This window comes from Pseudophryne corroboree, chromosome 4 (genome assembly GCF_028390025.1).
Source record: "Pseudophryne corroboree isolate aPseCor3 chromosome 4, aPseCor3.hap2, whole genome shotgun sequence".
Lineage (NCBI taxonomy): Eukaryota > Metazoa > Chordata > Amphibia > Anura > Myobatrachidae > Pseudophryne > Pseudophryne corroboree.
The window spans coordinates 533,236,983-533,263,582 of NC_086447.1; the positions used below are offsets into that span (position 1 = coordinate 533,236,983).

General features: G+C 43.7%; 1 protein-coding gene across 1 annotated transcript in view; it reads left to right on the top strand.

The window, feature by feature from the left end:
- Positions 1-21,082, top strand: part of RSPO3 (R-spondin 3) — a 180,256-nt gene extending 159,174 nt beyond the window's left edge. Inside the window, exon 5 of the mRNA XM_063917294.1 lies at positions 19,108-21,082. Coding sequence (XP_063773364.1) covers positions 19,108-19,240 — 133 coding nt within the window. The 3' untranslated portion in view covers positions 19,241-21,082. The remainder of the gene's footprint in view (positions 1-19,107) is intronic.
- The last annotated feature ends 5,518 nt before the right edge of the window (positions 21,083-26,600 follow it).

Sequence of the window (26,600 nt, forward strand, 5' to 3'; positions counted from 1 at the left end):
CATATAATTCCAGTGATAATGCCGTATATGTCCAGTGGTACTGCCATATAATTCCAGTGATACTGCCGTATATGTCCAGTGGTACTGTCATATAAATCCAGTGATACTGCCGTATATGTCCAGTGGTACTGCCATATAAATCCAGTGGTACTGCCGTATAATTCCAGTAATACTGCCGTATAATTCCAGTGATACTGCCGTATAATTCCAGTGGCACTGGCGTATAAGTCCAGTGATACTGCCATATAAATCCAGTCCAGTGATACTGCCGTATAATTCCAGTGGTACTGCCGTAGAAGTCCAGTCCAGTGGTGCTGCCATATAAGTTCAGTGTTGTCATATCCTGTGCTGTATATTATTTTTTGGAGGATAAATAGGTGAATATCAAGAACTACTTCCTACTAGTGATGAAGCTGCTGCCACTAGTCATGACATAGACAATGAAATGCCATCAACGTCGTCTGCCAAGGCCGATGCCCAATGTGATAGTAGAGGGCATGTAAAATCCAAAAAGCCAAAGTTCAGAATAAAGACCCCCAAAAAAATTTTTAAATGGTCTGAAGAGAAACGTAAACTTGCCAATGTGCCATTTACGACACGGAGTGGTAAGGAACAGCTATGGCCCTGGCCTATGTTCGTGACTAGTGGTTGACACATGATGATGAAAGCCCTCATCCTCCCACTAGAAAAATAATAAGAGTTGAGCTGGCAAAAGCACAGCAAAGAACTGTGCATTCTAAGAATCCCCAAGGAGAGTCCAAGTGTGTCGGCGGTTGCGATGCCTGACCTTCCCGACACCGGACGGGAAGAGGTGGCTCCTTCCACCATTTGCATGCCCTCTGCAAGTGCTGGAAGTAGCACCCACAGTCCAGTTTCTCATATTCAAATTGAAGATGTCACTGTTGAAGTACACCAGGATGAGGATATGGGTGTTGTTGGCGCTGAGGAGGAAGTTGACCATGAGGATTCAAAAGGTGATGTGGTTTGTTTAAATCAGGCACCGGGGGAGACACCTGTTGTCCGTGTGATGAATAAGCCAGTTGTGATGGCTGGGCAAAATACCAAAAAAGCCATCTCTTTGGTGTGGAATTATTTCTCCACAAATCCAGACAACAGGTGTCAGGCCATGTGTTGCCTCTGTCAATTTGTAATAAGTAGAGGTAAGGACGTTAACCACCTAGGAATATCCTCCCTTATATGTGACCTGCTGCACATTCATCAGAAGTCAGTGTCAAGTTCTGAAACTTTGGGTAAGGGTGTAAGCAGTCCACTGACACCTAAATCCCTTCTTCCTCTTGTACTCAAGCTCCTGCAAGCCACACCACCATCTCCCTCAACGTCAACTTCCTCCTCAGTCAGGAAGGTTAGTAGTCCTGTAGGCCATGTCACTGGCAAGGCTGAGGAGTCCTCTCCTAACCAGTATTCCTCCGGAGGATCCTTGAGTGGGACGCCTACTGCTGCTGTTGTTGCTGCTGGGAGTCGATCGTCATCCCAGAGGGGAAGTCGGAAGACCACTTGTACTACTTGTTCCCAGTGGGACAATTATATCGGAAGTATAGTGAAAGTCAGGAACACTAATACAGTTTAACAAATCATTTATCTACAATACCATTGACAATAATTAATATATACTTATCCAAGTTCATTAAGGCAGTTATAAAGAATAATCAGAATCCTAGCATAAGGTGTAGTTCCAGGGAGCCTCCTGTCGCTGCGTAGCGCCTAGGTCTTGTCAGTCAAAGGAACCCTATTGCCAAACTCAGGTCTTAATGGAGGCTGCTATCAGTCTGAATTGACCCTCTATTTAACCCAGAAATCTGGGAGGTGGTCAAGGGATCATATCTCCATACACATGTCTTTGGAGTCCCTGGTCACTCGTACAATATTGTGAAATTCTAATGTAGGACAAATAGCCTTTTACCTTTGCGTATTTTAGATGTCTAGGCCACCTGATCAAAGGTAAACATCTATTTGTTGACCACAAATAGACCCATTGTCTGACCTATTATGTAACCCAAAAAGGAGAACAATTCCTATTTAACACATTATAAATAACAAACAGCTTGTTCCTACAAAGATGCAAAATTAAAGACTTACAACACTAATACAGTATATGGCTATGTGTACACATTTTATACATAGAAGACAAATAGTTAGCTTTAAGTCAGGAATCAATACTGTTACACTACTTCAACTAAGCAATTGACTGTACAACAGTCCTTTGTGAGGAATATGAAATATGACAGCAGTCATCCTGTTGCAAAGCGGATAACTGAGGCCTTGACAGCTATGTTGGTGTTAAATGTGCATCCGGTATCCGCCATTAGTTCAGTGGGACTTAGAGAAATGATGGAGGTACTGTGTCCCTGGTACCAAATCCCATCTAGGTTCCACTTAACTAGGCAGGCGATACCGAGAATGTACAGAGACGTCAGAAAAAGTGTCCTAAAAAATGCAGTTGTACCCACTGTCCACTTAACCATGGACATGTGGACAAGTGGAACAGGGCAGACTAAGGACTATATGACTGTGACAGCCCACTGGGTAGATGTATTGCCTCCCGCAGCAACAACAACAGCAGCGGCAGCAGTAGCAGCATCTTGCAAACGGCAACTCGTTCCTAGGCAGGCTACGCTATGTATCTCCGCTTTCTGTAAGAGGCACACCCCTGACAACCACTTACGGAAACTGAGGGACATCATCACACAATGGCTTAGCCCACTTAGACTCTCCTGGGGATTTGTGATATTGGACAACGCCACCAATATTGTGCGTGCATTACATCTGGGCAAATTCCAGCACGTCCCATGTTTTGCACATACAATTAATTTGGTGGTGCAGAATTTTTTTTAAAATGACAGGGGCGTGCAGGAGATGCTGTCGGTGGCCCGAAAAATTGCAGGCCACTTTCGACATTCAGCCACTGCATGCGGAAGACTGGAGCGCCAGCAAACACTCCTGAACCTGCCCTGCCATCACCTGAAGCAAGAGGTGGTAACGAGGTGGAATTCAACACTCTATATGCTTCAAAGGATGGAGGAGCAGCAAAAGGCCATTCAAGCCTATACATCCACCTACGATATAGGCAAAGGAGGGGGAATGCACCTGACTCAAGTGCAGTGGAGAATGATTTCCGTCTTGTGCAAGGTTCTCCAACCCTTCGAACTTGCCACACGTGAAGTCAGTTCAGACACTGCCAGCTTGAGTCAGGTCATTCCCCTCATCAGGCTTTTGCAGAAGCAGATGGAGAAATTGAAGGAGGAGCTAAGACGGAGCAATTCCGCTAAGGAATCCCAAGGACAATTCCATCTTGCACCTCTTTTATTCTTTACATCATGTGCCGTTTGGGGACTAGTTTTTTAAAGTGCCATCCTGTCTGACACTGCCGTACAACTCCAGAGGTGCTGCCATATAAGTCCAGTCCAGTGGTGCTGTCTTGTGCTGCATCAGTCCAGTGGTGGTGTCTAGTGCTGCCATAAGTCCAGTGGTGGTGTCCTGTGCTGTACATTATTTACTCCAAATAAAAGGGATATATACATTACTTATATTATTATCCAAATAATTTTTACAGGGTTTGCCCTGTGTGGTATAGGAGTACATATTATTATAATAGCTCCAAATAAAAGGGTTATTATTATCCAAATTAATTTTACAGGCTTTGCTGTGTGTGTGTGTGTGTGTGTGTGTGTGTGTGTGTGTGTGTGTGTGTGTGTGTGTGTGTGTGTGTGTGTGTGGTTTAGGGGTACGCTCCCCTGTGCCACCAATATTGTGCGTGTATTACACCTGGGCAAATTCCAGCAAGTCCCATGTTGTTTGTGCCGCACACTTGTGTCGCTTAGCTTAGTCATCCAGTTATCTCATTGCACCTCTTTTTCTACTTTACCTAGTTTTTTTAAGTGCCATCCTGTCTCCCACTGCAGTGCCACTCCTAGATGGGCAAGGTGTTTGTGCCGCGCACTTGTGTCTCTTAGCTTAGTCATACAGCTACCTCATGGCACCTCTTTTTCTTCTTTGCATCATGTGCTGTTTGGGGCCTATTTTTTAAATCTGCCATCCTGTCTGCCACTGCAGTGTCACTCCTAGATGGGCCAGGTGTTTGTGCCGCCCACTTGTGTCGCTTAGCTTAGTCATTCAGCCACCTCAGTGCAACCTTTTGGCCTAAAAACAATATTGTGAGGTGTGAGGTGTTCAGAATAGACTGGAAATGAGTGGAAATAAATGTTATTATATGATCAAAATTACTCCAAAATTCTGTGATTTTAGCTGTTTTTATGTTTTTTTCAAAAATCATCCAGATCCAAAACCAAAACACAAAAGTGTGGTTTTGGCAAAACCAATCCAGATCCAAAACACGAGCATGGAACCAGAACCAAAACCAAAACACGAAAAGTGCGCGCCGCACATCTCTAGTTTTAACAAGGGTGCAAAGATATAGTAGATGCAGCAAATGATCTAGAAAACAGCACCCACAGTGGTGATTCAAACACCAAGATGTTTATTCACAGCATTTGAAATATACAGCAATGTTTCGGGCAGGCAAGGATGGATAGATAGATAGATAGATAGATAGATAGATAGATAGATAGATAGATAGATAGATAGATAGATGACATGCAAACTCATGCCAAATACAGTAAGGGCATATTCAGCATATTCATGTAACTGGGAACTTATACAGGCTGGAAAGGAGTCCCCCATATACTGTACCTGTCAGTAGCTGTTGTCACTTGGTGGTGTCTGAGCATTGGTGCAAATACATGCTGATGATGATGATGATGATGACAGTTGTCACAACTAACTAGATGCTTCTGATTGGCTGATTGCAGATTCTCCTCTGAAGCTTATAGGTGCTTTCTTTATTGCTTGTGATTATATATTCTGATTTATTAATATTATTATTGCAGTTTTTTTGTAGTGTGCCATAACAAGTGGTTTGCAGAATCGCGGGTGTATTTTTAATAAATTTTTTATTATATATATATATATATATATATATATATATATATATATACAGGGTTTGGTAGCGGCACTCAGGACACAGGCACGGTGACAACGATGTGTAGATCACCGTGCCTGTGTCCTGATTGCTGCTACTAAACCCTGTATGTATACTGCTGTTACACAGCTGTGAGGGCACCGGATCAAATTACGTGTTTCTATGGGAGTGCCGAGTTCTGTGGACTTGTATATATATATATATATATATATATAAAAACTAGTGGCATGCGGTGAGGTCAGTGACTGGTGAGGCACTACAGCCATAATGTCCACCGAGCCCCGCCGATGATCCCTATCGCCGCCGAGCCAATGCTCACTACTGCCCCTGAGCAGATGTCTACTACTGTCACATTCCCTGATGCCCGCTACCCCCGCCACTAATGGACACCACCCCCACCAACGGATTACAAAATCACCCACCATCAAATGCCCCGGCCCCCTGCCACTATTTCGCATACAGTACCAGTCCGATGCCACCTCCGCCAATGGCTGCAGCCTGCCTGCTCATCAAACTTGTGATGAGCAGGTGGCTAGTATATTGTAAATTTTTATAAAATAAAATTAAAACTAGTCTTTGGGAAAAAGGAGGGAGTGGAAGGAGGTCATGAATACAATTTTGTTGTACAGGGCTTCCATGGAGTCTGGTAGAGTAGGCCAGAGACGGGCAGTAAAAATGAGGTGGGCGTAAGGTACAGGACTGGACAGAGTCGGCCAGACTATTTTGATGCCGTAGGCAATATTCTTGCTGGTGTTCCCCCTCCCCGGAGATAGTGGGTGACTGGGACAGGGTGACATGGAGATAGTGGGTGATGGAGGTAGTGGATGACATGGTCAGGGTGACGGGGAGGTAGTGGGTGACATGGTTAGGGTGACAGGGAGATAGAGGGTGACAGGGAGATAGACGGTGACAGGGAGATAGCGGGTCACAAGGTGAGGGTGACAGGGAGACATTGGATGACAGGGAGATAGCGGGTGACATGTTTAGGTTGACAGGGAGATAGTGGGTGATGGAGGTAGTGGGTGACATGGTCAGGGTGACAGGGAGATGGAAGGTGACAGGGAGATAGTGGGTGACATGGTGAGGGTCACAGGGAGATAGAGGGTGACAGGAAGATAGTGGGTGACGTGGTTAGGGTGACAGGGAGATAGAGGGTGACAGGGAGATAGGGGGTGACATGGTGAGGGTGATAGGGAGATAGTGGGTCATGGAGCTAGTGGGTGACATAGTCAGGGTGGGAGATAGAGGGTGACAGGGAGATAGTGGGTGACATGGTGAGGGTGACAGGGAGATAGAGGTTGATGGAGGTAGTGGCTGACAGGGTACAGCCAGGCTCCTCAAACAACCCCCCCCCCCCATCCCATCACAGGGGGCATCCCAGCAGCACAGATAGCCTACTACCCCCACAAGTCACAGGGGATGCCTCACACTACTCAGGCAGACCCCCCCCCCCCCCCTGCAGTCACAGAAGATGACTCCGTCTCAGCGGCATAGGCAGCCCCCTCTCCTTCCCCCTCCCAGGGGAATCAGGGGATGCATCCCAGTGGCACAGCGGCACAGCCGGTCTCCTCCATGTCCCCTTCACCGCTCACTTCTTAGTAGGTCCGCTGCCGCATATCCGCCTACGCCTAGTGGCTCAGGCCGACTCTGGGACTGGGGGCTCTCTGGCTGCACACAGGGAAATTTCTCTGCAGTTACTTCTCTGGCCAACGGCGCCCTCCTCTACCACGATGCACGGCGACGGGCTGCAGAATGGACTGGAGGGCGGGCGGGCAGGCTCTTACATATGGTCAGGAAAAAAAAAACAAGATGACAGGGTGGACACCTACCTTGGTGTCTCCCCCAAAGCCGCCACTGCCCAATCACATCTTTCTTAGTGACAGGGGCGTGCTTTCATATGGGATGAAAGCACACCCCTGTCAAAGAGGCACTTCTACTAGTGCCGCTTTCATTGATTTTTTTGAATGGGCTTTTACTGCCTGATGTTAGGCCCCGCCCCCCGCTTCCGCTCCTGGGAGGCACCACTCTCGGTGTCTACAAAACACTATTAAAACTTTTTACAAAGCTAAACATGATTAAAATAATATAGAGGCTAAAACAGATACTTATGACACAGAATATGTGTCATAAGTATCTTTTTTGTATTATTTTAATCATGAATTACAGGGGAGGCACTGCCTCCCCTGACTGCACGTCCCTGATATATACTGTGTATATGTGTATATGTCATTATTTAAATTGAGCCTTATAGCAAATGCGTTTATTTCAGAACAAAGGTTAACAAACTGTTCTTGCACTTATGATCTGGTTGTGTGTAAGTGTGACTGAGTGTTAAGGGCCTCATACACTAGAAAGATAATGGGCGATTTCCTGCGATTTCGACCTTTCGGTTCGATATATCGGATTAAACGTATCAAATCGTATATATGTGTTTTCCATCCAATACGATACGATGCGCGTTCCTGTGAGTGTCGTGTCGTATCCCCTAGGTCGCAAGTGCTGCACTCGTGATATATCATAATCGCATGGAATCATATAGAAAAAGGTGTGTTCTTTTGTGCCTGCGATATATCACATGCAATATATCGTAGGAAGTTTGACTGGCATTCTCAGGACACTCCCATCAGCGGCAGCAGCAGCAGCATCAGCAGCATGCTATGACGCAGGAGAAGGAGAGCGCATCAATCGGATTTGATTGGATTTCCATTGCCCCAGGTATGTATTTAATCCACACTGACCACCAATATCACTGTCCACCTAGCACACTGTCCACCAATGTATATCACACTGACCACCAATGTAATCACACTGACCACCAATGTATATCACACTGACCACCAATGTAATCACACTGACCACCAATGTATTCTATTTGTTCACATTTTATTCATTTCTGTGGGCCCAAAGCCATTTTAAAAACCCCTAAAGGCCATGTGTTTTCACCGCCACTGTACCCCAATGCTGCACCTTGTGTTTCTCTGGCCTCAAAGTCATTTTAACCCCCAAGTGGCCATGTGTTTTCACTAGAGATGAGTGAGTTCGGATTTACTCGGTTCTGTATGCCAGAATTATCAACATTTCTTATTTTCTAGGTTTTTCTTATTGGCTATCCAAAACACGTGACGTCCGATATCCAATAAGGAGATTCAGGTATATCCGAGTAAATCTGAGTAAAACCGAACCTGCTCATCTCTAGTTTTCACCGCCACTGTACCCCAATGCTGCACCTTGTGTTTCTCTGGCCTCAAAGTCATTTTAACACCCAAATGGCTATGTGTTTTCACCACCACTGTACCCCAATGCTGCACCTTGTGTTTCTGTGTCCCCAAAGTAATTTTAACCCCCTAATGGCCATGTGTTTTCACCACCACTGTACCCCAATGCTGCACCTTGTGTTTCTCTGGCCTCAAAGTAATTTTAACCCCCAAATGGCCATTTTTTTTCACCGCCACTGTACCCCAATGCTGCACCTTGTGTTTCTCTGGCCTCAAAGTAATTTTAACCCCCAAATGGCCATTTTTTTTCACCGCCACTGTACCCCAATGCTGCACCTTGTGTTTCTGTGTCCCCAAAGTAATTTTAACCCCCTAATGGCCATGTGTTTTCACCACCACTGTACCCCAATGCTGCACCTTGTGTTTCACTGGCCTGAAAGTCATTTTAACCCCATAATGGCCATGTGTTTTAACCGCCACTGTACCCTAATGCTGCACCATTGATGTTTGCCCAAATTGAACCATATATCATAACATTTTGAAAGTATATTTTTAAACTTAAGTAAAACCATTTTGAAAAATAAATTTTTATTTTATTTTAAAACCCTATATTAACCAAATTTAACCATATACCATATAACCATAACCATATAACCATTTAACCATATACCTTAAGTAAAACCATTTCTAAACACAAAATATATAATAATTTGTGCACCACTTTTTTTTCATTATAGATATGTCTCTGGATCAAGATATAGACTTCATCACCGGCCTACTAGAAATGTACCGTGGGCATGAATGTTTATGGAAAATCAAAGCCAAGGGCTATTCGGATAAAGTGAGGCATAATGCGGCCTTGGAGGAGCTAGTGGAGTACAGCAGGCCCTTTGTGCTCGATGCTAACAAGGACTGGGTAAAGAAAAAGATATAGAACCTGCGTACCGTGGCCCTCATTCCGAGTTGTTCGCTCGGTAAAAATCTTCGCATCGCAGCGATTTTCCGCTTAATGCGCATGCGCAATGTCCGCACTGCGACTGCGCCAAGTAAATTTGCTATGCACTTAGTAATTTTACTCACGGCTTTTTCATCGGTCTGGCGATCGTAATGTGATTGACAGGAAATGGGTGTTACTGGGCGGAAACTGGCCGTTTTATGGGCGTGTGGGAAAAAACGCTACCGTTTCCGGAAAAAACGCAGGAGTGGCCGGAGAAACGGAGGAGTGTCTGGGCGAACGCTGGGAGTGTTTGTGACGTCAAACCAGGAACGACAAGCACTGAACTGATCGCAGATGCCGAGTAAGTCTGAAGCTACTCAGAAACTGCTTCGAGGTGTGTAATCGCAATATTGCGAATACTTCGTTCGCAATTTTAAGATGCTAAGATTCACTCCCAGTAGGCGGCGGCTTAGCGTGAGCAACTCTGCTAAAATCGCCTTGCGAGCGAACAACTCGGAATGACCTCCTGTGTTCCTCAAAGAACACAAAATATCTGGAGCAGGTCCCTCCCAGGTTTACAAGACCTCGCTCTGGTACTACCCCATGCTGGAGTTTGTCCTGGACCAGGAGGCTACCCGGACAGGTTTCACCTCCGTCCCTCGGACTGTCACACCAGAGCCTCAAGAGCGTGAACTATCTTTGTCGGCATCTGTAAATATATATTTTTTGAATAAGTTTTTAAGTTTTTGCAAGTTCCATCAACAGTCCAACACAATACACTTAAATGTGGTCCTCCTGCCAATCGACTGCAGCCACCCCGTTAAAATAGGCCAGGTACTCATCCCTGACCTATTTTGCCCATAGACTCGCCCTAGAATGGAGTGACGGTGGTTCCACAGAGGGAAATGGTGAAGTCTCCTCTGGGTGTTCGGGGTCTGGGTCTCCTGGCGCTGCTCTGGGCAGTGTCCTATGCTGGGTGGTTTTGCTGCACAAATAGTTATGCAGGACACAGCACGCAGTCACCACCCAATCTATCTTCTCCACCTGCAAATTGATAGCTGTTAGCAATATGCGGAAGCTGCTACAGGATGCCAAAAATGATCTCTACAATTCGGCGTGCCCGGGATAGCCTATAATTGTAGATGTGCTTCTCCCTTGTCAGGTGCCTTTGGGGGCACGGTTTCATAATGTTCTTGTGGAGTGAGAATGCCTCATCAGCCATGAAAACAAATTTTAGGCCGTGTTGGGTTTGCGCCCTAGATGGTAAGTTCAGGGTTTTTGTGGTGAGCCGCTCATAGAAGGTGGAATTCCTCAGCGACCCACCATCTGATGCACGTCTGTTTTTGCCAATGTCAATGAAGATGAATTCATAGTTGGCAAAAAACTTATTTTCACCACTACCATCATCACGATGCTGAAATACCCTTTATAATTAAAATAAAGGGATCCGCTATATGCAGAAGGGTTGATCGGGTGTGTTTGCCATCTATCGCTCGCCCAGTTACGGAATTGCCAGGTGGTGGCAAACTCCTCTGCAACGGCTTGCCATTCAGATGTACTTGCAGGGAGAGCTATAAAAAAAATAGAAATAAAAAATTAAAACATGTATTTAACAGTGTATTTTTATTTTTTAAATCTACTACAGAGTGGAAGTGTGGAGATTCCCACCACCCCAGACCTCAGTCTCATCCTGGACACCGAGGAATCCCAGACCCAAGATACGACCCCTGAAGCACCAGCTACCCCTGATACCTCTGCAGCACCAGTTCCTCTGCCATGCCCCTGGAAAAGAACCCCAAAATAAAAAAAAACACCAGCCAGGGGGGCGAAGACCTTATCTTGCCCAGCACCCCAACTGCTACACATGATTTGGGGAAATCTTGGCCTCTGCCATGCGCAACCTGCCACCTCGGCAAGCGGAGCAGATTGAGCGTCTAAATTTAAAGATGATTAACAAGGCCAAAAAGCGCAACTCCATGATAATGTCGTACTGTTCGACCACCTTCCTGCCACTGCTCTTTCCACCCAACCCCATCCTATTCCGCCCACCCAACCCCATCTTATTCTGCCCACCCAACTCCATCTCATTCCGCCCACCCAACCACAGCCTATTCTGCCAACCCAACCACAGCATATTCCGCCCACCCAACCACAGCCTACTCCCCCACCCACCTGCTCCTCAGCCATATACTCTGCTATGCTGGAGGCAGAGGAGGACATGCCTCAGTTTGAAATTTTTTAGGCATCTTATAATTCCCAATAAATATGGTGAGGTATAGGCTACAGTATATGGTGTTTTGGGGCAGATTTTTGGCGGAGGATACACGCATGCTGTAGGTGCATAATAGTGGGGCCAGGCCCATTCAGCCTGCACTTTACAGCATGTGTGTATTCTCCCAATCAAACCTGTGACCAAAACACCATATAGCCCTCCATCTTAGGAGTGAAAGTACCGCATCATATTTATTGGGAATTCAAATTAAAATAAATTGTTATTTAATGATTTTAATTATTTTATTACCTATATATACAAATTGTGGTGTCATGTTTTATATTTATGTGTACCATGTTGGCAAATCATTGCATAGTTTTTGCACAGTTGTTTAAAAGAAAAAAACTTTTTTTCTATAAACACTTTAAAAGTAACTAAACAGGTGAGATGTGTATTTTATTTACCTTTAAATACTGGTCCTGCAGCACCTTGACAATGGCCTTGCAGGTGTCAGGGATGATCCGACCCAAAGCCTGGGGAGAGATGAGGGTCCCGACTTCAGCTCCGCCAACGACCGCACTGTAGCCAGGAGCCTCAGAGTAGCAGTCAGCCTCTCCTCAGCAGTGATGGCCCTCCGCATCTTGGTGTCCTGCCTCTCGATGTAGGGAGTCACAAGACCCAGCAACTCCTGGAAGGTATCGTCATCCATTCGAAGGTAGTTGCGATAATCTTCAGGATTATTATCCCTAATCTTGGTCGGGAGCGATATGTGAGAAAGAGTCCCCCTCTTCATCAGCCACTCCTTGCTCCAAACAGACCTCAGCCTCTTCCGTTTTAGATCCCTGTCACGTTTCAGCTTCAGATAGCCATAGGCTAACAGAAGTTGATACCTGTAGGAATCCATCACAGAACAGGGTAAAGAGCACTTTGTTCAGAAAACCAAACAAAGCAAAGCACAGTAACAACGTGGAACGCTCAGAAGGTATAAACCAGCCTCACTACTCACAGAGCAGCAGTGTGCACATGCCTAAAATGGCTGCTGCTATTTATATGCCTATTTGGCCCAGCCCCCCCTAGCACCCTAATCCAGCCCATCAGATATATCTTATGGTACATGTGAATTCATTGTTATAGATCGCATGCAAAAAAAGTCACACATGTACCAAATAGTAAAAAGTCACACATGTACCAAATAGTATGGAATCGTATGAAACCACTCCCGGGAAGCTCCTTGGAGAGTTCAAGGGAAATCGCCTCTGACTTCAGCCTCAGACATATCGTTCTAGTGTATGGGGCCCTTAAGGTTACCATGGAGCACATGTGCAGATCTTAAGATGCATCCGACTCAATATATGGGTGTAAATATGTTATTGTTATACAAGGCCTCTTAGATCCCTGTTTTCGGAAGCCTATGCGACCAACTGAGCATGAGCCTGCTACTATTTTCTGACACTTATGCTGCCAGGAACATATGTCCATGCACTTGTTGATAATATATTGTAGTCACACAATTCTCCTCTTTATAGAAGAGTGAACGTAACTCTAAAACTCTAATTTGCTTAAAATCTAAATGCACACTTAATGGAGTTCATATACTATTTTAAATGTTATAATGATTAATTAGAGCCACTTCAAAATCTTCTGTTTAAATACTTGTAATTTTACTAGTGTAAGGATGCCCCCAAGTGGTGTTTTACAAGTTTGCACAGAAAAAAATACACATTTTATTTATTTTGCAGTTCAAAGAAATAGGTTTCAAGGATCCTAATTTTCATGATGATAAAATAGATAAAAATGTAACAGCCCCATATTAGCAAACAATCGGAGAAACAGGAGAGGATATGCCATGGGGAGTTGGTTGTTATTATTATATTACAACCTCTTTCTTCTTTCTAATATAAGGCACACAAACTGCAATATTGTAGCTAATACTAGGCAACTGCATCTGTCATTACAGCATGTGTGAACCACATACAACGTGATGCTCAGGGTTGGACTTGCCTACAGGTGCACAGGGGAAATTGTAGTGTGTATGCAAATGATAAGAAAATGTTTTTATTTAGTTATTAATGTGTTTTTAAAAGATAGAATTATTATATTTATTGCCACAAATATGTTATACAGTTCATTACCATACTGGGACTGATCTAGAGTTGCTCTCAAGTCAGCTGCAGATGTGCCCGTCCATCTTCATCTGTATTCAAAGTCAGCCACATCTATGTGGCCAAAGAGCCTCAAATCCATCTGATTATGAAAGTAGTCATCCTATCTGCACGCATTTGCGTCAGCCCAATACCTGATGTGAGATATCAATCTGAAGACAGATCTCTGCATACGCTCACCCTGAATAGCGCACAATGCCATCTACATGCCTTCTAAATACTGTCAATATCCAGTTACCACTTAGGTTCTAATGTTTGTACACACATGCCTACGCAGCCGTGAATCTTCAGCCCACGGACTTGTTAATTATCGAAAGTGAAGCTACGTCCAGAAAATAATATAGACACCCACCGGAGCCAAGTCCTCAGCAACTGCATATACATAAGCAGCATCGACACAATAATGAGGAACATCGGCTTCCTTGAGTCTATGGCCACACAGACTGGCTGCCGTCATGTTTCTCTGCATACATGATCGCAGCTGAAGGCAGATACATACCCAGATACCATGACATGCCTGGGTTTTTGCCACTACTCCCCTTTACTTCCCCCAAAATGGTCCCTTCCTATCAATCATTCTGTGTTTAAATTCTCACTGTGAGATGTATCGTACCGGTCAGCACCTTGGCTCATGCACTATGCATGCGCAGTCTACCAATAATCGCTCAGTTGCGTGAACATCAGCATTGCATGTAAACATGAATTAGGCCCTGTTACTAAGTAGGTACTGTACACCCATTCCAGTGGCTCAGATGCATATGATTCTGAATTGCCCATAGTATATCTAATTTATACGTTGTACTTCCAGCTTTATATACCAAATGTAAGTAGACAGTAGAATGTCCAGGGGAAACATATAACTGCTGCATTATACACTGTATATATTAACACTTAGCTAGCCTTCCAACTTCGCACCAAGGAACCTGCAAAGGACCTTTTCCCATTAAGATTCTCATTTTTGGCCACAGGATAAGCATGACATAAGTACGGAAGGAATAAGGAGATAGTTGATGAGAATTGTTGAGATTGTCCATCTACTGAGGAAAGGTGTGAAGATACATGTGTGATTCTGACTTATCCAGTATCAAACCCAGTCGGAGCATCAGCCACAGCTACTTCTGTACCATTACATACTGCATACGGTCCTCACAATGAAAGCATGTCCAGCTGTAGCAGGTGCATGTGAACTGCAGCTATTGTCAGTTTACCAGATAGGAGTTAATAATATAATAGTGTGAGACCGGCAACATGGAATACCGGATCTAATGAAAAGGATGGGTAGTCCCCCTCTCTTACTTGTATCATCTATCTCCAAGATGAACCCCACATTTATGTTTTGTGGCAGGAAAAGTTTTTAATTCATGTGCTGTGGTTTGATATTAAGCCACCCATGGCTATGTCACCTGGAGATTGCCAGATAAGCCACTCAGATCCAGACATGCGTTTATTGCAAATACTGCATGGCTTCATTGTAATTCATTCATTTAATGCAAATTGTGCATTGCTGCATTGCACTTCTCTTAGATTTAGTGTGAATACTGCATTGCTCCATTGTACTACATTCATATCCTTCAATATAACTGCTACATGGCCCTGTTGTACTTTGCTCAGATGTATTCCACAAAGTGAGTGATACCGACAACAGACATGCCGTGTGCATTGGACCACACAATGGGGCTGATTCTGAGTTGCATGCAAGTCACAATGTACACCAGTAACATGCGGTGAGGATAATAGCTGGGGAGGCACACATGGTGGTGGGTCTGAGTGCTGAGAACCTGTCTCACCCCCTTCTCAGTGTAACTCTCCCCTCACTACACTATACTCAACTCTTGTATACTGGCTTCTGAGCTGCTTCCCTATGTATAGATATAATTCTCTTCTAAAGCTTCAGTGTACTTTGATTTTCCTTCCTGCATCACTGTTTCTTTTCTTCCACACCTATGACATAAGTGCCACCATGGCCCACAGCGCTGCTGCTGAGCACCGGTCACTGAGCAGTGCACTTCCTGGTCACATGACACATCCAAGGTGTCCATCACTGCTCAAACATGCTCCCCTCTCCACCCCACACAGTGAGGCATGCCTCTTTTGACTTTTTTTCTGTGCAGTTTTACTGGCCGCGTTGTGGCCCAGCCCCCAGCTCTGCAAGCAGCATCTAACTATAAGAGGGGAGTCTGACTGCCTCACCTCTCATCCCTTTTGCATGTACCTAGAATCCAATGGTTGCTATTATTATTATTATAAAGGTTTTTTTTGTTAGTTTGTTATTGTTTTCTTTATTGTTTTGTAAATTAGCTACTATTTAAATGTATTCAGTTAATATATACATTTTACTTATACCTTTATATGCATTTATTTTGTAAAACAACTCTTATGGCATATCTTTATTAGCCTTAATATTTGGTTTATACATTGTTCTATTTGTAGTCGCAAAACTGCCAATGTTTAATAATGTGGAACATAATGTGAATTAAATGTGAAAATACATTAGTGACATTTGTCTTTGCTTTATGTATTTGAACTCAGCAGTGAATGCTCAAAAACTTGCTGCTAGATATTTGACCTTTTACTTTTAATTGGGAGCAGTGTTCACACCAAGATGTAATTTAATACAAACAATATGAACACATTTCACATGTAGCAGGTCACAGAATACTGCCTATGAGACAGGGATCTAATCTAGTAATTAATTAGTTTGTGGAAAATAAGAACACGGTTAAAAGAAACAAACACAGTGAAACCATTTTGTGCCAATATCTATCTTTTTAGAACTGTCCAGAATTTGATTAACAAGTATTTCGAAACATACTTTTAAAAAAATTGATTGGCCTGACATGGTTGTGCAAGAGTGCTGCATGAGAACTAATATTTGCGTTGAATAATGCTAACATCTGTGACACAAATCCCATTGTTCACAGATGGGATTTTACAGAGTGCTTTTCTTTAACTTATAACACGTGTGCTTTTTCATTTGAAGTTCTCAAAAGTGAATTAGACTAAAAAGAGCTAAAAGAAAAAAAAGAGCTAAATTCACTAACAGGTTAAATCAGCTATTTAGAAAGACTGACTTTGCTGTGCTAAGATATATAGAGAGAGTACATTCAGTTAAAGAGAATAGAAAGTCTGGGTCATGTCAATATTTATCAGGATTAGACAAGAGGATGAGCAGTAGCACAAAACTAGCTGAAAATGAAAAGGCACCATAGGATTCAGTGTCAACTGATAGTGATATGCTCATACACTATCCTAGGGGGGTATTCAAATCACTGGTGTTTCTATAATGGGTGCAGTGTGTGCGGTGCACACGGGTCCCTGAGTCCAGAGGGGGCCCCCACCGCACACACTGCACCCATTTTCTGAATACTCACCCCTCCGGAGTCCCGCGGCGTCATCCACGGTGGTGTTAAAACTCTGTGAAAATGGCCCAGCGGCCATTTTCACTGAGTTCTGCGCATGCGCAGTAGAGAAATCTCAGCGAAAATGGCCGCCGTGCCATTTTCCCGGAGATCTGCGCATGCGCAGTAGAGTCTGAGCGCTCTAGTGCTCAGACTCTCAGCGCTGCTGGCAGAGAGGAGGGGGCCCAAATGGAGGAGGCTGCACCCGGGCCTCCTCCTCTCTTAAAACGCCCCTGATTCAAATGTTTGAAAAGTCATAGACAGGAAAAAACAGACACCCAACCGACTTTCCAAACATTTGACTTCCACCCACTCCCCCCCACCCTGCTGCCAATTGTCCTGGGCCATTGGGGAAATATTGAGATTTTTCCTTTTCAAACCACTTTGTTGAAGAGATGAACATAAATTCACTCAGTCAATCTCACTGTCTACAAAGAAAGAACTATACAAAGGGGGTTGGGGGGGGGGGGTTGTGTGCAAATATAGCACAGATTTGTTTCATATAGTGCATATATTAAAAATCACATCTCGCCTTTAAATGGGTTTTGCAATTCAAGTTAAGATGCCATTACATTCACATTTTCATTGCATACTATACAAATATGTTTTCCTGTTCTGAAAAACATCATTACAAAGGACCATTAATAATTTTAAAACCAATGCAAGAGTAGCATCATCTCTGATATGTTTTGCTCAGTTACTCCCCATTTTGCTCTATTCTTTTGTCACCGTTTAACTGGAGTCCATCGATGAAATTATTTATCACACAGGCAAAATACACTGGAATAAATTGTTGTGTAATATGAATTATTTATATTGATACAGCCTCAGTAACAGAAATCTTGGGTACACTCCTACTTTTGCTCCCAACTCTTCTAGTAGTTGCAGAGTTTAAAGTGTTCCTAGAAAGGCTGTGCAACACCTTCCCCCAACATCTCATGCCCCACACCCTCCACATCCTGTGATGCTGCTTGTTTGGAGCAGAGAAGGGAAAGGGGGACATGATAGAAACTTTCAAATATATCAAGGGTTTTAACAAAGTCCAGGAGGGAAACATTCTCCAAATGAAGAGAAGCAATAGGACACGAGGACATGTCTGAAACTGGAGGGGGGGAGGTTCATGGGAAATTTGAGAAAAAATGACTTCACAGAAAGGGTAGTGGACAAGTGGAATAGCCTCCCATCATAGGTGGTAGAGGCTAAGACAGTATAGCAATTTAAACATGCATGGGATAGACATAAGGATATCCTTACAAAGAAATAAGGATTAAATAAGGTTTGAGATAAAAATATGGTTAAAAAAAAGGGGGGGGGCAGACTAGATGGGCCAAGTGGTTCTTATCTGCCGTCAAATTCTATGTTTCTATGTTTAATGTTTAAATGTTTCTATATTTAAATGTCAGCATTCAGTCCTGTTGGCTGCTCTGACAATGGGGCAGATGTATTAAGCCTGGGTAAGTGATAAAGCAGTGATAAGTGTAAGGTGATAATGCACCATCCAATCAGTTCATAACAGTCATTTTTCAAACCTGTAGTAATGGGCTGGTGTGTTATAACCTTCCCCTTATCACTGCTTTATCACTTCTACAGGCTTAATACATCTGCCCCACGGTGCCTTGCCACTGCGCAGAGGCATAACTTGGGTTATGCCTCTTTAAAATTCTGGCGGAATACTCTGGTATTTAAACAAACAGTGGAAACAGAAATTAGGGATGCATGAGCGTAAGGCAAAATATTAAAATTATGGGGATCAAAACACTGTCCACAGTGGAATACAACTTTTATGTGAATGACCATAGACCTTGGAGGCTGCCTTGACCCTAAAAGCTTTAGGGACTTAAATACATTTTCAATGTTTTGAAATACTTCCGTTACTAGCTAAGACTCAACTCGTATGCCACACATTGCACCCAGGTCCCATTATCTGACACACATAATCTCTTTTGTTGTAGACAGAATAATAATGCAAATGTTACAGTGTCTATAAGTATTTGTGGCTTTGTGTTGTGGCTACAATATGTTTCATGTTAGTGTGGAGGTTTTAGGAGGTGTGTGAAATTATGTAAATGGAGATGGGACAGACCTATAATATATAAAAGTGGAAGTGTAGCCCATAATAATCAATCATATTCTAACTATCGTTTTCTAGAATGCAATAGATAACTACAGTTTTCATTTTAATTTTAGAGCAAAAGGTAAAGATGAAACAAAAAAGAATAAGAAGAGAATAAACAAAGGAGATGTACCGAGTAAAGAAAGGCAGAAAAAACAGAACAAACTTCAGCGAGAAGAAGGAAAGCAAAGAGAAGTCAGGACCTAGGAGATGGAAAATGACGAAGACACAGCAAAACTCTTTCTTGTGTTCTTATCAGTCAGGAAAGGCCTTGCACCTCTTTCACCGACTTTTGGTGCTGCTATATCAATCACATCCCCAGTTGACTAAACCTCTTTATGGAATGGGTAGTTCTCATAAAGCAAAGGCCTAAACAACATTCCAAGCTTCTCTCATCCTTTCTGTGGAATTACTGATAAAGAAGGAGGCTAAAGAGAGACAGGGATATAAAAAGAAAGCCAAAAAGCTGGAAAGTGCTGTGCAGATGCTTCATATTTGTATGTTCTGTGCATCTGTAAAAGACTATTAAGACTGTATTCTATGTAATTGTTAATAGCAACATCTTCCCCTATTTTGTAAAGTATTTTAAAGCTGTTTTTTTTCTCCAGAAATATAGGCAAAATATATGCTGAAGTCTACAGCACCATTTTTTCTATTGCATTTCTGTGGTTAAATCGTAACAAACGATATACCAGCTGTAAACGTTGCTAAGAAAATGCCATAGCCGGTTATATAATGGATACCTCACCACACTTCCACTGTAGAATTGGAATTTTTTCAAAATATTTTTGTCTTTGGTTTCAGTCTAGTTACAGTAGTTTGACCTGAGTTTTATCTGTAATGACGCTGCTTCACAACTGTAACAAACTATATTTAGTCAGTGTTGGAGGATAACATGTCACTTATATGTCTAATCGTAGGAACAAACTGCAACACTAATCTCAAAGCAAAGCTGCTCTTTTTTGTAAAATGGTTAGATTTATTTTAATTTATTAGCACTCACATATATGACTGTTGACATACTCATATTCCAGGTAAAAGAGTATTGTTTTTATCATTTGACGGTTTGCTTGGGCACAGCCAGTGGACAAATTGTGCGATCGAAATTATCCAATATTCAGCTTATGTTTTTAGGTCCAGAATGGACCATCATTGGCAGTTACCTGGGCAGAATGCCTATCCCTGCTTTCCACCAGGTCCATGCAAAAGTTGACAATGATGGCATATGTAGTAACTTTGGAATGACTATAGCTATTTCCACAGTTTCTGAAGGTGGGTAATATATATACAGTCTGCGATATCAACCCCCAGCCTGGTGTGCTACATATGATTGGTTATATGAGTGTATGTGAACAAGAGCTGGCTTTATAATGTTACAAAGAAATGCGAAACGTCCAGAAATAACACTGGCCTTACCTAATATTCTTTTCCATGGTGAAGAAATGAAAAGAAATACAATATGGTCATGCATTTTAGAGGAGCAGTTGGCAGTCATAAAAAGCTTGTAGTGGTTATTTCTGTGCAACCTTGGAAGAAAATCCTGAAGGAATTGTTATTGTAGAGTGCTAGTAATATTGCTTAATGTATTGAACATCAGAATGGTTTCCAGACGGACGTGGTGTCCCAGACTTAATTACATTTGTGCTGGGCAGCTTGTTCTATGCCTTTGCTTTAATTTTTACTGCAATATTTTTCATGCGTCTATCTGCATGTAAAAACAAATATTTTACTGAACAAGATCTTTAATCCTTGTTCTGTTGGGAGGGTCTTCAAAGCATTGGTCTGCCTGTTGCTGTAGACTCCTCCAACAGCTTAGATGTTTGGCTGTAAAGGGTAGAAGAGCTCAGCGATACAAAGGAGTAATATATCATGGAAGCATTGTGGGTTTTTCTCAGTCATATTATCTTATGGAAAAGCTCATTTTAACTTTATAATCTGCTTTTCGATCAGCATGGAGGATGAAGGGGCACAATTTCAATAATGTGTGTATCTATTGAAAGAAATTCCACTACAATAAATATATTTCTTGACAAGGTTCTGTTTAACATATTTTGTTACTCTATATTCCTATGCTGTCCTTTTGCACTTGACAGTCCATAAACACCTTATACTGTTCATGATGTTTGTTGTGCAGTAATAGGCCCTGGTATGGGTGGTGATGCAGAGCTGAATGTGCAAGCATGGGGAGAATATGCAAACTCCACACAATTAGGGCCCTGGTGGGAATCGAACACAAGACCTTAGTTCTGTGAGATACACAATCGAGTCACATTATTATGACCACCTCCTACATTTGACATTGGTAGCACGTAGCCCATAAAGTACGTAACATATCATACGCTGGCTTGGTGGATTTATAAGGTGTGTTATAGGCTGTCTGTACACATATCACCACATGCCATTGATGTGAGAGGTGATAGTTGAGTACAAGGTGCATGAGGGCTGGACGACAAGCTACAGTGGAGCAACTTACCTTAAAAAGAACCCCGGAGGCTACCAGACGTGTGTCTAAATGACAGTTCAGCCCATCTAGCTGCTGTCCATGCTGCACGCGGCGGTTACTCTGGCTATTAGCTAGTGGTCATAATAATGTGACTCGACCATGTAGTAATGTATTACACTATCCATGCCACCCAAACCATTCTGCACATGTTCCAGAACCAAGTACAGGTGATGCAGAGTCACACACATTTCAATCACATCACCACTTATGACTGATGAAGTGTAACTGGGCTGTAACAGCAATGTCACATAGGCAGAGTTCACTGAAAGCAGTGGTAGGCTATTCAGAGTCTTCAGGCATATAGGCTGGTGCCTGTGTGCCCTGATTGTGATGACAAATAGCAAAACAATCATATGAAGAGGGGACGGGGTGATCACATTTTGGGCCACCAACACATGGGGCAGGCCTGGGTACTGGGAGGTTGGCGTGGATCTGGAGATGGGTGCGCCCACACCCTGTAGGGTTATAAATTACAGTGGTGCTTGAAAGTTTATAAACCCTTCAGAATTTTCAATATTTCTGCTGGAATTTGGCCTAAAACTATTTCAGATTTTCACACACGATCTAAAAGTAGACAAATGAGACAAAAAAAAATGAGACACGCTCCTTTTTTTTCCCGAGGAAAGTGATCCATTATCACATATCTGTGAGTGGCAAAAGTATGTGACCCTTTAGGCTTTAGGATATTTTGAAGGTGAAATTAGAGTCAGGTATCTTCAGTGATGGGATGACAATCAGTTATGAGTGGACAGCATGTATTTTTAAAAGAACAGGGATCTATCAAAGTCTTATGTTCACAACACACGTTTATGGAAGTGTATCATGCCACGAACAAAGGAGATTTCTGAGGACCTCAAAAGAAGAGTTGTTGATGCTCATCAGGCTGGGAAAGGTTACAAAACCATCTCTAAACAGTTTGGTCAGCCAACAAAGATCATATCAAGAGCAAAGCATCTAAGTAACCTGTAAGCAACTAAAGGCCTCGCTCACATTAGCTAATGTTAATGTTCATGAGCCCACCATCAGGAGGACGCTGAACAACAATGGTGTGCATTGCAGGATTGCAAGGAGAAAGATGCTGTTCTCCAAAAAGAACATTGCTGCCCATCTGCAATTTGCTAAAGATCACCTGGACAAGCCAGAAGGCTATTGGAACAATACTTTGTGGACAGATGTGTACAAAATAGAGCTTTTTGGTTTAAATAAGAGCGTTAAGTTTGGAGAAAGGAGAACACTGCATTCCAGCATAAAAACTTCATACATCTGTAAAACACAGTAGTGGTAGTAGCTTGGTTTGGGCCTGTTTTGCTGCATCTGGCCCAGGATGACTTGCCATCTTTGATGAGACAATGAATTCTGAATTATACTAGAATATTCTAAAAGAAAAATGTCAGGACATGTGTCCATGAGTTGCATCTCAAAAGAACATGGGTCATGCAGAAAGACGACGACCCAAAGCACACAAGTCATTCTGCCAAGGAATGGTTAAAGAAGAATACATTTAAAGTTTTGGAATGGCAAAATCAAAGTCCTGACCTTAATCCAATCGAAATGTTGTGGAAGAACCTAAAGCAAGCAGTACATGGGAGGTAACCTACCAACCAGAGCCGGCGGAACCCGCTCAGCAAAGGGATGCAGTGCAGGAAGGCACTAGGCAGGAGAGGCGCTCTCCCTGCTCTGCATCCCTGTGCAGCTGCAGCCAGTAGCCCGGATCACGGCTCTTCCAGTCCAGCCACACCGCAAATGTCATCTCCTCCCATCCCATCCTGTGTCAGCGCAGTGATGCTAGCAGGAGGACAGAGCCATCTCATCATCTGCCAGTACTCAGGAACAATAGAGAGACTGCCTGGGACCAGTACAGAGGAACGAAGTGAGTTTTCTTTTTATGTGTGATTGTCTATCTATCTATCTATCTATCTATCTATCTATCTATCTATCTATCTATCTATCTATCTCTGTCTGTCTGTCTGTCTGTCTGTCTGTCTGTCTGTGTGTCTATCTATGGGGGTCATTACGACCTGATCGAACGACGCAGATTTTTCGCAGCGCAGCGATCAGGTCAGAACTGCACATGCATATGCACTGCAATGCGTGGGCGCGTCATACGAATGCAAAGTGGATTGGCGCCCAGGGATGGATTCTACGAGGAATCTGTTCGCACGGCGTTCGCAAGGAGATTGCTAGGAAGAAGGCATTTCTGTGTGTCAACTGACCGTTTTCCGGGAGTGGTTGGAGAAACGCAGGCGTGTTCAGGCATTTGCAGGGCGGGTGTCTGACGTCAATTCCGGAACTGAACAGGAAGAAGTGATCGCAGCAGCTGAGTAAGTTCTGAGCTACTCAGAAACTGCACAAATCGCGTTTGCATCTCTCGGCTGCAAAAGCGATCGCACCCTTGCACAGCAAATATACTGTACACTCTCTGGTGGGCGGCGACAATGCGTTCGCATGGCTGCTAAATACAGCTAGCGAGCGATCAACTTGGAATGACCCCCTATGTGTCTGTCTATTATCTATCTATCTATCTATCTATCTATCTATCTATCTATCTATCTATCTGTGTCTGTCTATTATCTATCTATCAATCTATGTGTCTATTATCTATCTGTCTATTATCTATCAATCAATCTATCTATCTGTCTGTCTGTCTATCTATGTGTCTGTCCAGGGGCGGAACTGCCGGAGACAATGGAGTCTGTTGCCACCAGGTTCCAGCCCAGAAGGGGGCATTACCTCCATTGTCCCCCGTTCCATTTGTACCCATTCTGCAGTTGCTGTAGAAGAGGAGCCACCGAGTGCAGCGTCTATCAGCAGCAGCGCACGTTCGTCCTCTGTGACTGTCTCGGTGCTCTAGCCTGCAGACATCATGTGACATCCGACAGCAACCCAGAGTGAGGAGCCGGCAATGTAAGGGGGTCATGGCTAAACCGGAAAGCACCAGGAACACATCGGTGTCCCTTATACTTAGGCGCTGCCTGGCTGAGTAGCCCGGGGTTCGGAGGCTGTACACGCGGCCTGCACTGAGCTGGCATCCCTTCTCCCGGCTGTCGAGTCTGGGTTCCTGCTTTCTCTATGCTCTGGTGCGGCTGCATCTCTCACTCCTTCCACACTCCGTGTGCCGCTGAAGTGCCTGTGTGAGGCAGTTACCCTTCCTTGCTGCCAACGCCTCCCAGCTGTACAGTAGCTGGAGACCTGAGGGTTCATGCTGCACAGTGAGTTGCCGGCCGGGACACCATGCTGGTGAGCAGTGTGGGGCTGTCACTGACTGGGGAGAGTGCACAGGAATCCAATCTGCAGTGTTAAGTGCAAGCCCTATTGGGGAGGGCGGAATGGGGGGGGGGCGAACTTCGGTGCACACTGTCCCTTTATTAAGTATGGGAGGGAAGGCGCAAATTTATAATTTGCAGGGGGGCGCCGAACACCCTTGCTCCGGCCCTGCCACCAACATAACAGAGATGAAGCTGTTTTGTACGGAGGAATTGGGTTAAATTCCTTTAAAAACTAAATAAAAATTACCAAAAACATTTACATGCAGTTATTGCTGCACAGGGGTACCAGACTACCAGATACTGAAAACAATGGTTCACATACATTTGCCACTCACAGATATGTGATTTTAAAAAATTAGCATGTCTAATTTTCTTCTCTCATTTGTTTGATTCAGTTGTCTTTATCTACCTTTAGGACATTCTGAAGGGTTCACAAACTTTCAAGCACCACTGTACTATGGTCATGCCACTGTGAAACAATGGGGGAAAGCATAGTTGCTGATTCATATTACATCTCCCCTGCACTCCGTGCCCTAACAGAGGGCTAATTTGTACCTGCCAACCCCCCTCTCTGCGTCCCTGATCACACCACAAGATGCATAGGTACAAATATGCTATTTTTTTCTGTTCACACAATGCGGGACCACATTACCATTCAACACTGCATCAGGCCCATAAAAAATTAGTTTTAACCATACAGTATATGTGTACCATATCAATGTATTACTGAGGTACAAATGGCCCACTCCATGTAGTCCCTCTGTAGAAATCTCACCACCTCCCGATAGAACCTCCAGCATTACCTTTTCAGCTGCATAAACTCTAGGTCCACTGTGTCTGACAGCATACAGAGGAGAGTGATATTACACACAGTAGTTTGCAAAGCTATCCAATTAACAAGGACTGATCAGCATTTTTCCACAATTAGCTGCTACATATATCACATACCAACTGAGCCAGGAGTTTGTACCTTCTATACAACAGAGCCAACAGTGTTCTCCTTTGAAAGTTGTATCAATACCTGGACCAGGACGTGAATGCAGGTAACAGTGGGGTTTTCATGGATATAACAGACCTAAGCCAATTGCAGATTTTACCTGTGGGCTGCAGGACTGCAGCTCCCCCAGGTAAAATCAACCACCTCTCAGTCTCAGTGAGCCAGATGCAGTCTGTGACTGTGCTGACTTCACTGTGACTGGCAGTGACTTCCTATTGGAAGTCTTACCTGTCAGTAACAGACACACAAGGCAGTCCAATTTGGAGATGTTTCCTCCCTTCGGATCTGCCAGACCGGACTATGATTAGCAGAGAGCTGGCTTCCTATAGGAAGCCACTCCCTGTCTTTGGTGCAGCCCAATCCGGCTTCTATAGCCTGCAGCCAATGCAGTCTATAGAAGTCGGGGGTTTGTGCATGTGCAGTTGCACTGCGGCGTCTGTGCATGCACCGGTCCTGACACGTGCCAGATCCATTGCGCAGGTGCTGGGACCCAGGGCTGGCACTTAGCTTTCTTCTCTCCGGGCATGGGGTAGTGGCGCCCCCCCCCCCCCCACACACACACACACACACACCTAAATGAATGTAAGTGGAAGCCACTGCTGTGTACTATATATGGGAGGATGTGTTGTGGCAAAATAGTAGCAGTTGTTTTAAAATCCACATTCCCTTCAAATTATCCACTAAGGGTCTATTGCAGCACAGTCTCTTAATACAGCAATTTTATTGTTTCTATTTAATATTGTTCTCTTTAGTTATTCAAATAAAACTATGTTTACATTAGAAGAAAATGTATACATATGT